General features: G+C 43.4%; 1 protein-coding gene across 2 annotated transcripts in view; it reads left to right on the forward strand.

The window, feature by feature from the left end:
* The first annotated feature begins 7,269 nt into the window (after nucleotides 1-7,269).
* Nucleotides 7,270-17,297, forward strand: part of ELAVL3 (ELAV like RNA binding protein 3) — a 46,305-nt gene continuing 36,277 nt past the window's right edge. The window contains exon 1 of one of the 2 annotated variants that reach the window (XM_069947255.1): nucleotides 7,270-7,340. In XM_069947255.1, the coding sequence (XP_069803356.1) occupies nucleotides 7,332-7,340 (9 nt within the window). In that variant the 5' untranslated portion in view covers nucleotides 7,270-7,331. The remainder of the gene's footprint in view (nucleotides 7,341-17,297) is intronic. The other variant, XM_069947243.1, reaches the window with a different exon arrangement.

Consider the following 17,297-nt stretch of genomic DNA (forward strand, 5'->3'; position numbering starts at 1 on the left):
TTCAGTGGACAGGATCACCGCCGTGCCACCTTTATCTGCTTTGCAGATGGTAAGATCAGGGCGGTAAGATCAGGGCGTTCTCTATGGGTGAGGTTGGCTTTGGCTCTGGGGTATATGAGTGCTCTCATGTCTTCTGTAACCACCTTGCAAAACTGATCAATAGGCCCTCCAGGGGCTATGGGTGGACAAAAAGTGGAACTCTTGCCTCCTGTAAAATTGGTGGGGTCAGTATCCGTGTGTGACCCCACCAATTTTACAGACTGGTCTCTCAGACCCCTTTTGAAAGACATACCTTCCTATCTGAAGGACACTGGGGACTTTGTCAGAGCCCTTGAGGACTTCACTTGGACCCCTGGTTGTGCTCTGGCGTCGGTGGATGTCGAGAGCCTCCACACCCGCATCTCTCATGATGCGGGTGTGGAGGCTGTCGATTGTTTCCTCCGGCTCGGGTCAGACTGATGCTTTCAGGAATTTTGTCAATGAGGCACTCAGATTTATTCTTAATAACTGCTTCTTATACAGTGACAAATGGCATAAACAGAAAGTCGGCACAGCTATGGGCACGCCTGTATCGTGCACATATGCCAACCTTTTCTTAGCAGTGATTTATGCGATCTATGTGATTGCGGCCGATTTTATATTGGGAAAACTAAAAGAGCCTTATCCATCAGATACAAGGAACATTGCTATTCGGTACGAACGGGCAAGGGTGTTCCGCATCTAATTGACCATGTCAGAAAATGCCACCAGGGCAACACTGAATGCCTCAAATATTGTGGTCTTGAAAAGGTTAATACGCCGCCCAGAGGAGGAGACCGGCATCGGACACTATTGCAACAAGAAACTTTGTGGATTTCCAGACTCAATGCCCTTGGGCCTATGGGACTAAATGAGAGAAATGATTATGCAGCATTTTTGTGATGATTTTTCTATTTGTGTTGTTTTTTTCACTGCACTTTTTTTCACTTACACTTTGTTTATTTAAGCACCTCCCCATGGGGTGGACGCTGCTTATGACCGGAAGATGCGCTGCTAAGCGTGAAACGTGCGTATTCGTCTAGTGAGAGCGTGCCTGCTCCTTCACCTCCCCTCCCTGCATCTCATGAATATGCATTCACATTAAACTGAACCTGACTTCTGAACGGTGAGTGCCCGATCTTTGTCTTTCTTCCGTTTTATTACATTGCTACATCGGAGTACCACCTTTAGCCCACTACAGTAGGCGTTGTCTGTCAATTAGAGCCCAGGTGCATAAGAATATATGTTGGAGTGCTCCCCCACCCAGTCTACCTAATCATCATAACTACTATAATACTGCCCCTATATACAGGAATATAACTACTATAATACTGCCCCTATATACTGGAATATAACTATTATAATACTGCTCCTATATACAAGAATATAACTACTATAATACTGCCTCCTATATACAAGAATATAACTACTATAATACTGCCCCTATATACTGGAATATAACTACTATAATACTGCTCCTATATACAAGAATATAACTACTATAATACTGCCTCCTATATACAAGAATATAACTACTATAATACTGCCTCCTATATACAGGAATATAACTACTATAGTACTGTTCCTATATACAGGAATATAACTACTATAATACTTATCCTATGTACAAGAATATAACTACTATAATACTGCTCCCTATATATAAGAATATAACTACTATAATACTGCTCCTATATACAGGAATATAACTACTATAATACTGCTCCTATATACAAGAATATGGGAATTTATTACTGATGCTTTCTTCTGTTTTTGTGTTGCGCTCCTGCCTCTTGGAAAGGTTTAATTATTCTTTCAACCAATTTAAGAATTCACATGTCTCACGATGTGGCGGTATGTTATGTGATACGTGCAAGTTTCAAGGAGAGGCATGTTTTACATATATTATGTAAATCCTCTTTAGTTGGAGAGTAGCTGTAAGTTATGGCGCATGGGCCTAACGTGATACAAAAAGGAAGAGAGGCAGGAGATGAAGTCCTACCCCAGTTCATAAAAGCCTTCTATAAACCTTCAGCGTTGGGGCGCTCATCATTTATATCGATCTTGGCTACTGAGTCCTGAATGTTGTGAATGGACGACTGGATAGGTTCCACCTTGAGCAGATATTCAAATCGATGACCGGACACCAATCTCCTCTGGGTTTGGATCTCCTCTAGGTTTGGATCTCCTCTGGGTTTGGATCTCCTCTGGGTTTGGATCTGCTCTGGGTTTGGATCTGCTCTAGGTTTGGATCTGCTCTGGGTTTTGATCTCCTCTGGGTATGGATCCTTTCTGGGGTTTGATCTCCTCTGGGTTTTGATCTCATGGTTTGGATCTGCTCTGGGTTTGGATCTGCTCTAGTTTTGGATCTCCTCTGGGGTTGGATCCTTTCTGGGTTTGGATCTCCTCTGGGTTTGGATCTGCTCTGGGTTTGGATCTGCTCTAGGTTTGGATCTCCTCTGGGTTTGGATCTCCTCTGGGTTTGGATCTCCTCTGGGTTTGGATCTCCTCTGGGTTTGGATCTACTCTGGGTTTGGATCTCTGGGTTTGACAACTGCAAAATTAGGGAAACAAATGCCTCTTTGTTTAGGGGAAACTTCTTCTAGAGCTCTTTACTGGATAATTTAGAGATCTTGAATCACTGGACTCACTTTCATGTCGAAGACAAAGTGATCTGGAGGAATTTTTCTCAGTTCCTAGAGAAACAGTTTTTGATTGGTCTTGCCACAAGAGGAGGGTTTGCGCATCTCATGTCATAGGCCAGATCATTTAGGAGTGGAGGGTCTTTATAGTACTTGAGAAAGTGTCCTGTTTAGAAGAAGCCAAAAATAAATCATAACTTGGAATACGTCTTCCTATCCAGGATGTAAGGATCAGTCCTCAGAAAAAATATCTTTTTTGTTTGTTTTTGACAGATGAACCATCACTAGTTTATCCCACTCGGAGGCGAAATCTGGATCCTACTTGCATATAGATATAAATTTGGCTCCCGTATCGAGATGTTTCTTTGGTTTTGGCCCAGTCGTTTTGGAGCTAACGTATAGCTATGGGATGGGAAGGATGGAGAAAGTAAAACATCTGTTGTTTTTTAGACATATATGACGCATCCTCATTGGACTGTGGCGGTAGTAATGAGTTTTGGCATCACGTATCCATGCAGTAGGTACACATCATCTCATTCTGACTCATTTCACCTATGGAGAATGGGAATTTATTACTGATGCTTTATGCTGTTTTTGTGTTGCGCTCCGGCCTCCTGGAAAGGGTCAATTATTCTTTCAACCAATTTAAGAATTCACGTGTTTCGCGATGTGGCGGTATGTGATCCACCCGTGTTTCAGGGTGAGGCATGTTTTACATATATTATGGTTTGCCTTGTTTTGCCTTGGCTGCTATATGTACATGAGCTGTATACAACAGGGATATAACAGTAGAGACACGGTTAAGAGCTGATAAGACTAAAAGGGGCATTAGGGGCAGCAAGGCATTAAAGTTTTACATGAAAAAATAAATATTCAGACCCTATTCTGTGGATAGGATAGCAATACTTTTTCCAGGGAAATCCCTTTAAGTAAACAATATTCCTTCTCCCTTAAGGGTAGTATTACACAGGCCGATGAAGGCCTGATAATAACAGATTGGCAGATCGGCGCTTGTTTACTGGACCTGTTACACAGCCCGATTATCGTTCAACAAGGGCTGCATGGCATCATTACCGATGTCCTTGCAGCCCTTTATACATTACCTGTCCATCGCCACACTGTAGTATTGAGGACCTGCGGGTCATGTGATCTGGTCATTCAACCCCTCCTCTGTGCCGGATGCTCACAGGTTCTGCTCCGTCTCCTGTGTCTTCTGTTGTTTAGCATGCACCCTGCACTACAGTGAGCGGGTTGCACATCAGAAAATCGGGCCCCTCTCCCTCTCTGTGCCCTTGGAGGCGCTGCGGCCCCAACACTTGCCTAGGTAAACTCTGAGCTGACGCCGGCCCTGCTAGACATAGTATTTCTTTCTTTTTGAAAGGAGACCCAGACATTGCGGCAATCATCACTGATTGACCCAGTTTTACCTTTAGATGTAGGCGGAGTTCTTCCATGTACCACAATGTAGCCGCATCTGGTATCTTTCCTTTTCAGTTATTGCTTTTCCTGGAGATAAAGTTTGCAAGTCCACTGGTTACACTACCTCAATGTGGCAGAAAGAGGGCACTATCACCAGCTGCCACCAGATACCTGAGGACCCCTGTAATAGACCTGGGCGGCACAAGTTATAGGGATCACATGGTACAGCCCCGAGACTCCATGTTCAGTACCATGGACAGTGGAGAGCAGCAAATAGAAATCAGTCCATGTTATACAGAGTAGTGACCTGCGGGTCGTGGATGTTGTGACACTACAACTCCCAGTAGGCTGCAGGATTATTTCCCATTTCTCTTCCTCCACAGGCAGGGGACCCCCATACACGTTATATCCAGGGGTCACTACAGACCTTGAGTGCATTTACTTTATTACCCAGTTTGACCAGTTAGTGGATCTGTGAACATATGCAATGACTGGGGTGTGACACTACAAGGACCAGCATGCCTGCAGGGCTTTACACAGCTTATCTATAGAGTGGAGGATGTACATGATGACCAGATGTCAGATAATGGTTTACACCACATCTTGTGTAAGGACGGAGGATATAGGAGAGAGGGAGTGGCAGGTGCTGGACATGACAATACATAGTGACAGAGCTACAGCTGGAAGGTGAATAGAGCGCCCCCACCCCCCGCACTGTATGGGCCTGTACATTGTCTTCTATACAATACCAGCAGGAGGGTGACAATCTCAGCACATCTCTTATCATAGTGTCATAGTATCCGTCCTTCCTTTTTTTTCTCCTTCCTTTTATTTCCCTTCTTACCTCTCCCTTGACTTCCCCTTTCCTCTCTCTTCATGTTTTTGTTTAATCCTTCTTCCTCTCCTTGACTATTTTCCTCTTACCTCCCCTCCCTCCTTTTTAACCCATTTTCACATTTCTTCATCTTCCATTTCTCCCATCTTTCTTACTTCCTCCCTTCCTCCTTACTTCCTCCCTCCCTTCTTCCTCCGTTCCTTCACAATTTCTCCTTCTTCAGTTCTTCTTTCCCTCCTTCTTTCTCTTTTCTTCCTCCCTTCTTCCTTCCTCCATTTCCTCCCATCTCATTTCCATCATTTTTCCTCCACTTGCCCCCTCCACTCTTCTTCCTTCCTTCATCTCCTTCTCCTCCCTTCTTTTTTCCTTCCTCCACCACTCCTTCTTTACTTCCTCTCTCCCACCTCTCTTCCTTCCTCGCTTCCTTCCTCCTTTCTTCCTTCCTCCCTATCTGCCTCCCTCCCTCCCTCCTTACTTCTTTCTCCCTCCCTTTCTTCTTTCCTCTCTCACACCTCCCTTCCTTCTTCCTTTCTTCCTCCTTCACTCCCACCTTCCTTCATCCCTTCTTTCCTTCCTTCCTTCCTTCTTTCCTCCCTTCCAATCTTCCTTCTATCCTTCCCTCCTTCCTTCTTTCCTTATTTACTCCCTCCCTCCCTGCTCCTTCCCTCTCTTAGTTTCTTACCTCCTCTCTTTCTTTCCTCCCTCCTTCCTTTCTCCTCCCTCCCTTCCTCCCTCCCTCCTTCCCTCTTTCCTTCCTCTCTCCCTCCTTCCCTCCCTCCTTCCTCCCACCCTCCCTCCCTCCTTCCGTCCTTCCTTCCTTCCTCCCTCCCTCCCTCCTTCCCTCTTTCCTTCCTTCCTCCCTCCCTCCACCCTCCCTCCTTCCGTCCTTCCTTCCTTCCTTCCTCCCTCCCTCCCTCCCTCCCTCCCTCTTTCCTTCCTTCCTCCCTCCCTCCACCTTCCCTCCCTCCTTCCTTCTCTCTTTCCTTCCTTCCTTCCATCCTTCCTTCCGTCCTTCCTTCCTTCCTCCCTCCCTCCACCTTCCCTCCCTCCCTCCTTCCTTCTCTCTTTCCTTCCTTCCTTCCTTCCTTCCTTCCTTCCTTCCTTCCTTCCTTCCTTCCTACCTTCCTTCCTTCCTTCCTTCCTTCCTTCCTTCCTCCCTCCCTCCCTTCCTCACTTCCTTCCTCCCTTCCTTCCTTCCTCCAGGCATATTCTTGGTACATGCTATCACATAATGGTGGATTTCACCTGAACACTAAAAGTGATGTATAACTTAGATATATTTGCAGCACCGGATGTGCCTGGAAGACAACATGACAATGACCCTGAGAGGTGGGCCGCAGTAGGTACAGGAATTCTCAGTACAGCGCTGCACAATATGATGGTGTTACTACTATAGTATAACAATGTATATAGTATGGACTCACACCATGCCACGGCTATTAGTGATATACAGCACATTATAGCACTGCAGAGCTCCGCCACATCAGCTCTGCTACATCAGCCTTTCCACTCCTGACAAGGGAATCATATAGGACCAGAGCAATGGACCACAATGAATAGGAGACAGAGGATACATGGGGAGCGATATAGGATAAAGAGGGGGGGGGGGATGATTGGCACATGGGTGACTTCCAGGGATAGATGAGAGGCAGATACATAGGATGGGGGCACTGAGTGATGGAGACATAGAGGAGCAGCTTGGCAGGTGTGACCGTCCCCTCCTCTATGTCCCTCTACTCAGGGGGCCTGGAGCAAAGAAAAGGAGGAGAAAGGGAACAAAATCACAAGAAGAGAGGAGGGTGAGATTCATCCTCTCCTCCTCCCTCCCCCTCCCTCTCCTGGCAGCCAATAACGGAGAGAGCCGCACCATCCGCAGTGCCATATATAAATGTGAAGAGGGGGATCACAGCGCTCACATGAAGGGAGAGTAAGGTGACGCTACTTTGGGATTAAGACATTACCAATAACATCAGACTCTTCCCTCTTCCCTTTCTCTTATTCCTTGTCTCCAAAATCTTGCGCCCCCTCCCTTCCTTTTCATTCCAGACAAAGACCCCCACCCCCCCAACCCCAAACGGCCTGCACAGCACTTTCACCAAGACCATTTTTTTCTATCTATAGATATATCTATTTTGGGATCTTTTTCTACCATTTTTGAAATATTTTTGGATTTTTTTTCCTTTTGTAAGAAGCTGGGAAACCATTCTCATAGAGCTTGAAGCTTTTTCTATTCTTCTTATTATTTGTTTTTTCACGCTCCGGTTTCTTGTCTCGATCCCGTGACGGCCGCCGGGAGGGGGCAAGGGAGCGGCGGGGTGGGCAGGCGCACCTCGGACGCCAGAACGTTGAGGAAAGGAACCCGACGACAAGAGAGACGCAACCGAAAATCTACAGGATCCAACCTACGTTCCCTCAGCATGGTGACTGTAAGTACCGCCATCTTATTTTCTTTTTCTTTCTTTTTTTTTTATATAGAAATTGTTTGGTGAAGGGAAGGGTTAATAAGGAGGCAGCTAGGGTTATTTTTTTACACTGTTGTAGCAGAGGAGGAGGAAGAAGGTGCAGAGAAAGGTGGAGGGATGGAAAGAGAAATCCCAGGGGAGTCCCATCTGGGACTTGAATGCATCTTACAATGCAGCAATGAGAAGGACAGAAAATGGGGGAGGGGGGTGAAAGGATGGTGTGTGTGTCCTTGGTGCTCTCTGGTACTGCCATATGGAAGGATGGACGGATAGATAGATAGATAGATAGATAGATAGATAGATAGGAGATAGATAGATAGATAGATAGGAGATAGATAGAAGATAGATAGATAGATAGATAGATAGATAGATAGATAGATAGATAGATAGATAGATAGATAGATAGATAGAAGAGAGATAGATAGATAGATAGATAGGAGATAGATAGATAGATAGATAGATAGATAGATAGATAGATAGATAGGAGATAGATAGATAGATAGATAGATAGATAGATAGATAGATAGATAGATAGGAGATAGATAGGAGATAGATAGATAGATAGATAGATAGATAGATAGATAGATAGATAGATAGGAGATAGATAGATAGGAGATAGATAGATAGATAGGAGATAGATAGATAGATAGATAGATAGATAGGAGATAGATACTTGGTATGGATGGGTGGGATGAGGTATAAAAATGCAGACACTGCACAGACTGATACCACAAACACCCTGCCCAGTTGCAGCTGGTACCTACAGGAACATGGGGGTGGGGGTTCTTGAGAACAATAGAAGAGACATGGATGGCAGTCATTGGGCGTGTGAGCACGCGTGTGCGTGTAGGCACGCCTGTATATATATATATATATATATATATATATATATATATATATATATATACAGTCAGAGCATATAATAATATTACTCCCATATCTCATAAATGTCCAAATGTCCATACCCTGATTATTAGATGAATGGGAGTGGCTGATGGCACCTCAGAGCTATACCTGCCCGGGCATTGTGTGCTCACATGATGCACACTTGAAAACACACACACACACACACAAACATATATATATATATATATATATATATATATATATATATATATATATATATAAAATTGTTTCCTAATATGTATATATTTATTGCATACTTATTACACAAACAACTTTGCCAATGATGTAGAAGATTACATTCTGCACTGTGTATTCTACCTGTACCTTTACTATGCCTGAGCTACACTCATCCCTTATTCTATCTATCTATCTATCTATCTATCTATCTCCTATCTATCTATCTATCTATCTATCTATCTATTATCTATCTATCTATCTATCTATCTATCTATCTCCTATCTATCTATCTATCTATCTATCTATCTATTATCTATCTATCTATCTATCTATCTATCTATCTATCTCCTATCTATCTATCTATCTATCTATCTATCTATCTATCTATCTCCTATCTATCTATCTATCTATCTATCTATCTATCTCCTATCTATCTATCTATCTATCTATCTATCTATCTCCTATCTATCTATCTATCTATCTATCTCCTATCTATCTATCTATCTATCTATCTATCTCCTATCTATCTCCTATCTATCTATCTATCTATCTATCTATCTACTATTTATCTATCTATCTCCTATCTATCTATCTATCTCCTATCTATCTATCTCCTATCTATCTATCTATCTATCTATCTATCTATCTATCTATCTATCTATCTATCTATCTCCTATCTATCTATCTATCTATCTATCTATCTATCTATCTATCTATCTATCTCCTATCTATCTATCTCCTATCTAACTATCTATCTCCTATCTATCTATCTATCTATCTATCTATCTCCTATCTATCTATCTCCTATCTATTATCTATCTATCTATCTATCTATCTCCTATCTAACTATCTATCTATCTATCTCCTATCTATCTATCTCCTATCTATCTATCTATCTATCTATCTCTCTGTATACTATATACAGGGCCCCGTGCCCCCCTTTGCCCTGCACACCTTATATCTTTGGTCACACAATACTGTAAACCTACTGCCTTACATGACCCACTTCCAGAAGCCTCTTGCCTCATGTCATCCCACACACTGCCTGATCTATACTGTCCTATGTTACATATGTACTGACATAATATTGTTTGTGCCACATTCTCCCACCTTACACGTGTCACATGTGACCGCCATATAGCATCCCATCTATCATCATGTATAATTGGCCTTGGTTGTCACCCATTTCCTGCGTCACTGCCTGTGACAGTCCACCTTGTGTCACATACTGCCAGTGCCCGGGTCTGTGCCATGCATCCCTCTTCAAAGGCTCCATTCTGTAGAGAACCTCTCTCTCCCTCCCTTCCTCCTCCTCCTCCCTGTTTTCTCTGCATTATCCGTCCCTTCCTAGTCCTTTCTCTGTCACACACAATCCATCTTCTGTCTGGCACGCTCACTTTTCACACCCTATGCACACTCACCCGAGACAGAGTAAGTAGCAGAGCCAAATTTGTCTGTTAACTCTTTGGCAGCACATCTTGTGCGGTATATGAATACATATCTGCAGTCCTAAGCCATATAACATGGCTTTACAATGACTTGTGCCATACAGCAAACTCAGCTCAGCTGTATCTGATGAAGGTGGCTGCTATATATTATCGTATTATACACCACAAGGCATATATCCCCAGGCCAACACACATGGGCCTCGTATTAACAAGCAGCCGGGAGATTGATATATGGAGATGCTGTTTACGTGCAGAGATTAATATATGGAGATGCTGTTGACGTGCGGCGGCACTGAATATGGAGGTTGTATTGTAATAGAGAAGTCGGGGGCGGCGGAGCTATTGACAGGGAGATAGATGAAGGAGACCGTAATGAGATTTGGAGAGAGACAGCAGAAGGCAGGCACCAATACCCAAGATGGACGCAGATTGATGAGGAGCAAATTTGTGAGAAGGGAAGATGGGGAGAAGGGGTGCAATATGTTGTCACCATGATATATTAGCTTCGGAACAGGGTCGCCAAGACTGGATTAGAGGAATATGGAGGGGGTGTAAAGGTGGATATAAAGGGGAATTTATCAGGAGGTGCAGCAGGATGTGGCGGAGGAGGAGGAGGGGGTAGATACTGAGGGGAAGAATGGAGGTGGATGCTGAGGAAGCAAGGAGGATGTGAAGGACACTGGGAAGGAGAAAGGATAAAACTCAGCATTGTAGTCAGTCGGTTAGCTACAAGGTCTTCTGACAAGGTAAACGTAGGCAAGCCATCATGTCATTGACCCTTGTATATAGTCATAGACACAGGCTGAAAGCATTGTGTGGTCTATAATAAAAGGGTAAGTGACTCATATGACCACCATATTGTAATGGAAAAACAATAAAGGGCTGAAAACGTCACAACCATGTTGCATAGCGTCCTCTCTCACTGCAAGAAGTGTCCCCTCTGTGGTGGTGAGGGTGGTACCCATTGCTGTTCCCATGAGTCTCATGAAGAGTATTGAATGGTCTGTGAAAAAAAAAAAAAAAAATACATAGCTCCAAATATTGTGCTGGTCATAAGGAAGAGGTGATTATTATTTGGTACCGCCATGGGTTCCACTCACACCCCTAATTTTTAACTGTCTTATTCTTGTCTTAAATATCACAGTTACTTGGTCTTTTCATAGCACAATCCTATACTTTTACCATTACAAGAAAGTTTTGGATCAAAACTTAGAGCAAACCGTATAAAAGCCAAGTAAAAGATTACTTAGGGGTACAAGTTAGTAATAACTGATTAAATACATATGTAATGTCCTGATGCTCTAACACAGAAAACCCTGACCATTTTGTCTCTTGTGAGCCACATTCAACTTTGAGTGGTGGTCCGGAGCCACATTTAACATTGAGTAATGGTCGGGGGGCCACAATCAACTGATTGATGGTTGGGAGCAACATTCAATTTTGAGTGATGGTTGAGAGCCACATTTAATACTTTTAATACTGTTGAGAGCCACATTCAACTTTAAGTGATGGTCATGCCATATTCAACTTCGAGTGATGGTCGGGAGCCACATTCAACTTTTAGTGATGGTCGGGAGCCACATTTAACATTGAGTAATAGTCAGGGCCCACAGTCAACTGATTGGTGGTCGAGAGCCACATTCAACACTGAGTAATGGTCGAGAGCCACATTCAACACTGAGTGATGGTCGAGAGCCACATTCAACACTGAGTGATGGTCGAGAGCCACATTCAACACTGAGTGATGGTCGAGAGCCACATTCAACACTGAGTGATGGTCAAAAGCCACATTCAACTTTAAGTGATGATCGGGGGCTATATTCAAGTTTGAGTGATGGTCTGGAGCCATGATCAACTTTAAGTGATGGTCAGGGGCATATTCAACTTTCAGCGATGGTCATGATCTTTATTCAACTTTGAGTGATTGTCAGGAGCCATATTGAACTTTGAGTGATGGTCAGGAGCCACAATCAACACTGAGTAATGGTCGGAAGGCATATTCAACTGATTGATGGTCGGGAGCCACATTTAACTTTTAAAATGGAGAGCCACTGGTTGAGGATTACTGCTCTACAGTTAAAAGTCAGGTGACCCTGACAGCTTTGATGGGACTAGAAAACTATCTATAGTCTATGAAAGCCCCCCTACTGATGATGTTGGGGAGAGAAAAATTGTGCATGTTGGATTTAAACTGCCTTTTACCCTCAGAGAAACAAGCCACAATCAGAGCTATGAGGAAGTAGCTTACCTTTTCTTTTGAGAATGCTCATGTGTATGGGAATGTATAGCTACAGAACATATGTATATGGCCACCTAACCACTACTAGTAGTCAATATACATTACTTGAAATAACGTAACGCTACACATCTCCAGCCTGCTAGTGTAGAACTAGGTCAGATATAAGTGGTGCCCCTCCACGTAGAACATGGTGCCACCATATTTCCAAAAATGGACTCTTATGTTTATGGGCAATTCCTGAATGTATAGTGGTGTGAATTCTTGGAGGCGCATAAGTGGCCACCACGGATGGACAGGCACCTGAGACGGCTTCTATTTATTATGTGGATCTACAGGCACTAAACCAGTAGACAACAACTATTAGATATTCTAATGAAGTAATTAGACCAGAAATTGTTAGTTTACAGTACGGCTTCAAAGGGCCAACAATTATACAAGGACGGAATGAGCCACCTAAGTGGAGCCGTCTTGTTTGGAGTAATTAGCATTATTTTCCTGGTAATGAGGAGCGGGCACAATGCAGCAAGAGTCTATTGATGACACTTTAGACCGGAGTGATGTGACCCGCGAGTGTCACTCTGAGCTGTCTGCAGTGCCAACCTAGTCATCTTCTCACAGTGCACACAACCCATGGCCTCCAGCCCTAACCACAATCTCAACCTTTCCTTAGCTCTTCTTTCACTGTTATTAAGGCTTTCCAATCAACTATATATCCCTTATCTCCTATCTATCTTCTATCTATCTATCTATCTATCTTCAATCTATCTCCTATCTATCTATCTATCTATCTATGCAAAGGAAAATCCACAGCACTCCCGGATTTGTCAAAAAAAATTCAAACTGGTGTTTATTTCAGTGTTTCATCATATATAGCAATCGTGAGACGCGACGTTTCGGCGGCCTTCTGCCACCATTTTCAAGCGTCACGCATCTATCTATCTATCTATCTATCTATCTATCTATCTATCTCCTATCTATCTATCTATCTGAAGGGGGGGGGGAAAAGAAAAAAATTGGCCGCACCTCTATGCTTCTGTTCACACTGCAGGTTGTATGCTGAGGGGGCTTAAGTACAGACAAAAAAAAAAAAAGTGCAACAGCAACCTACAGATGCAGGTGCTTACCTCACACCACTACTACTACACCATGACAGGTATACACAGCACAGGTACAGTATACACATCTTTTCACACTACTACTACACCATGACAGGTATACACAGCACAGGTACAGTATATACATCTCCTCCTCACACTACTACACCATGACAGGTATATACAGCACAGGTACAGTATACACATCTCCTCCTCACACTACTACTACACCATGACAGGTATACACAGCACAGGTACAGTATACACATCTCCTCACACTACTACTACACCATGACAGGTATACACAGCACAGGTACAGTATACACATCTCCTCACACTACTACTACTACTACTACTACACCATGACAGGTATACACAGCACAGGTACAGTATACACATTTCCTCCTTACACTACTACTACTACTACTACTACTACTACTACTACTACTACACCATGACAGGTATACACAGCACAGGTACAGTATACACATCTCCTCCTCACACTACTACTACACCATGACAGGTATACACAGCACAGGTACAGTATACACATCTCCTCCTTACACTACTACACCATGACTGGTATACACAGCACAAGTACAGTATACACATCTCCTCCTCACACTACTACTAAACCATGATAGGTATACACAGCACAGGTACAGTATACACATCTCCTTCTCACACTACTACTACACCATGACAGGTATACACAGCACAGGTACTGTATACACATATCCTTACACTACTACTACTACTACACCATGACAGGTATACACAGCACAGGTACAGTATGCATATCTCCTCCTCACACTACTACTACACCATGACAGGTATACACAGCACAGGTACAGTATACACATCTCCTCCTCACACTACTACTACACCATGACAGGTATACACAGCACAGGTACTGTATACACATCTCCTTACACTATTACTACACCGTGACAGGTATACACAGCACAGGTACAGTATACACATCTCCTCCTCACACTACTACTACACCATGACAGGTATACACAGCACAGGTACAGTATACACATCTCCTTACACTACTACTACACCATGACAGGTACACACAGCACAGGTACTGTATACATACCTCCCCCTTATACTACTACTACTACTACTACTACTACACCATGACAGGTATACACAGCACAGGTGTACAGTATACACATCTCCTCCTCATACTATTACTACTACTACACCATGGCAGGTATACACAGCACAGGTGCAGTATACACATCTCCTCCTCATACTACTACTACTACACCATGACAGGTATACACAGCACAGGTACAGTATACAGATCTCCTCCTCACACTACTACACCATGACAGGTATACACAGCACAGGTACAGTATACACATCTCCTCCTCACACTACTACTACTACTACTACACCATGACAGGTATACAGTAACACAGCACAGGTACAGTATACACATCTATTCCTCACACTACTACTACACCATGACAGGTATACACAGCACAGGTACAGTATACACATCTCCTCACACTACTACTACACCATGACAGGTATACACAGCACAGGTACAGTATACACATCTCCTCACACTACTACTACTACTACACCATGACAGGTATACACAGCACAGGTACAGTATACACATCTCCTCCTCAAACTACTACTACTACACCATGACAGGTATACACAGCACAGGTACAGTATACACATCTCCTCCTCGTCCACCATTATAGAGACACATCCATCGCTCTTATTAGATTCTATTGCTTTTGCTTTTACCTCAGAGGTGACCTTGTTCCTGTAAGAAATAATTGATTTACAATACCCGATCGGTTTCTGGTAGAATGACTAAGCCTCTCTATGTGATGTCAGCCGCAAGTCTGTAGAGCGAGTTCTTTATGTCAGTGCGATTGATGATCAGTCTATGATGTTTCCTTCAGATATTGATCATCATCCATGCACTTTCAATACTTTTCTGTGATAGAAAGAAAAACTAAGCAATGTAGAACCTCATTGTTATCCGACGTCCTGCGTCATTTGTATCACCGGCCATTTTAAGTATCAATTTTTTTTAAAGAGTTAAATCTATTATAAAGTCTACAGCTACTCGCTATGTAACGCCTGCCTGACTTCCGCTGTGTAATGTGGTATTCGCAGTCACAGAGTTGGGATTATCTTTAGGCAGAGTCAATGTACTGACTTCAATGACTCCTCTCACCGCCATCTTGAATGTCACTATTTCCAATATAACTTAAGGCTATGTTTACACTACGTATGAGTCTGGCCGTAGTTCGTACGCAGCCGTACATGTGCGGCTGAAAGTACGGCCGTGGGAAAAATAGACATGCGGCCGGATTGCGAACATGCGGGCGAATCGTGAACATACGCTCGTAGTAGAGTTATGCTTCCCTAGCTTGTTTCGAAGCGATCTGAAACAGGTCATTTACTTGGAAATCTTCGCCCAGCCCCGTAAACCACACAGAACCTTCTGGATCCAAAAATCATGTTCAATTTGTCTGAAATAAGTACTTCGTATGGGACCGCATGGAAATCCACGGCCGTGAGTTGGAACATTTCCGTCCTCAAACAATGGTCTTGTTTATTTTTCACAGCGCCGTATACGATCCAGCTGTAAGCTCATACGTAGTGTGCATTGTGCGGGCGTATATCGTATACTTTCAAGCGAACGCATCAACCTCAAAACTACGTGCGTATATTCGCGGTTCGCACTACGGCCGGAAAGATACGTAGTGTGAACATAGCCTTAATATGAACAGAATAGTTGAGAGTATTAAAGGGGCTGTCCATTTGGCTCAGCTTCAGGGCTATAGCTATAAGTGTTGCAGAGGGTCTTGGTAGCTATTAAAGGGGGCCTGATGGTCTCACTGACATATAGGAGCAGATCAGAATTATAACTTGGTCGTGGTAGTTGGATACAGGTTACACCTCAGGTCCTTTTACATTGAGTGGTCCCTGCGTGGCTAGTTACTGTCTACCACGTAATGATGCTGGTGAAGTCACTTGGTGTTTGATTTACTTTCCATTGAAGTTAATGGACCACCCATGAAATGCAGATATGCTTTGGAGGAGAGTCCCAGTTGGAGGACCTTCTGGATAACCCATATGAATCCTCACATGTTAGATGGAGGTCGTCTTACAAAGACAATTCCTTGAAGTCACCAGGCTTCTATGAGATTGACGCTATGTGACCATTGGTCACATACATATCTCATGCCAAAAATGGCCACAGTATCAGAGGGCAAAAGTATGCGTTTGTCGCAATGGTGCTATATAAAAAATATAGTGCAATGGATTGGTAACTACTACTTTGTGCCGTTCTGTATGTATATATGATGATGAGACGGGGGGAGGGGGGATGTTTCTAGCAGAAGCGGCTGTGATATATCTGTCGGTGCACCAGAACCGGTGACAGGCGGCCTCCTTCCTGCAGTCATTATCCTCTGTATTTGTGCGGCTTTGTTCAGATCTGCTCCGACCCCCTCCCCTACGTCTCCTCTCTATTCATAAATGCCTACACAGAGGAGAAGGAGAGCATCTATTTTTGTGAGATGATTTTATACAACTGGGATATTTTTATACTGAGAGATCTCTGAGCGTTCACCTGAACGACTCAGACTGTGTAGGCTGCAGCTTGTCACCCGGCACACACTGATATACTGTCACATGTACCCCTATCACTAGTATTCAATATGCACCATGACACAGGTACAGTATACACATCTCCTCATACTACTACTACACCATGACAGGTATACACAGCACAGGTACAGTATACACATCTCCTCATACTACTACTACACCATGACAGGTATACACAGCACTGGTACAGTATACACATCCTCTCCTCACACTACTACACCATGACATGTATACACAGCACAGGTACAGTATACACATCTCCTCCTCACACTACTACTACTACTACACCATGACAGGTATACACAGCACAGGTACAGTATACACATCTCCTCCTCACACTACTACTACTACACCATGACAGGTATACACAGCACAGGTACAGTATACACATCTCCTCACACTA

Source organism: Dendropsophus ebraccatus, chromosome 1 (genome assembly GCF_027789765.1).
Source record: "Dendropsophus ebraccatus isolate aDenEbr1 chromosome 1, aDenEbr1.pat, whole genome shotgun sequence".
NCBI lineage: Eukaryota > Metazoa > Chordata > Amphibia > Anura > Hylidae > Dendropsophus > Dendropsophus ebraccatus.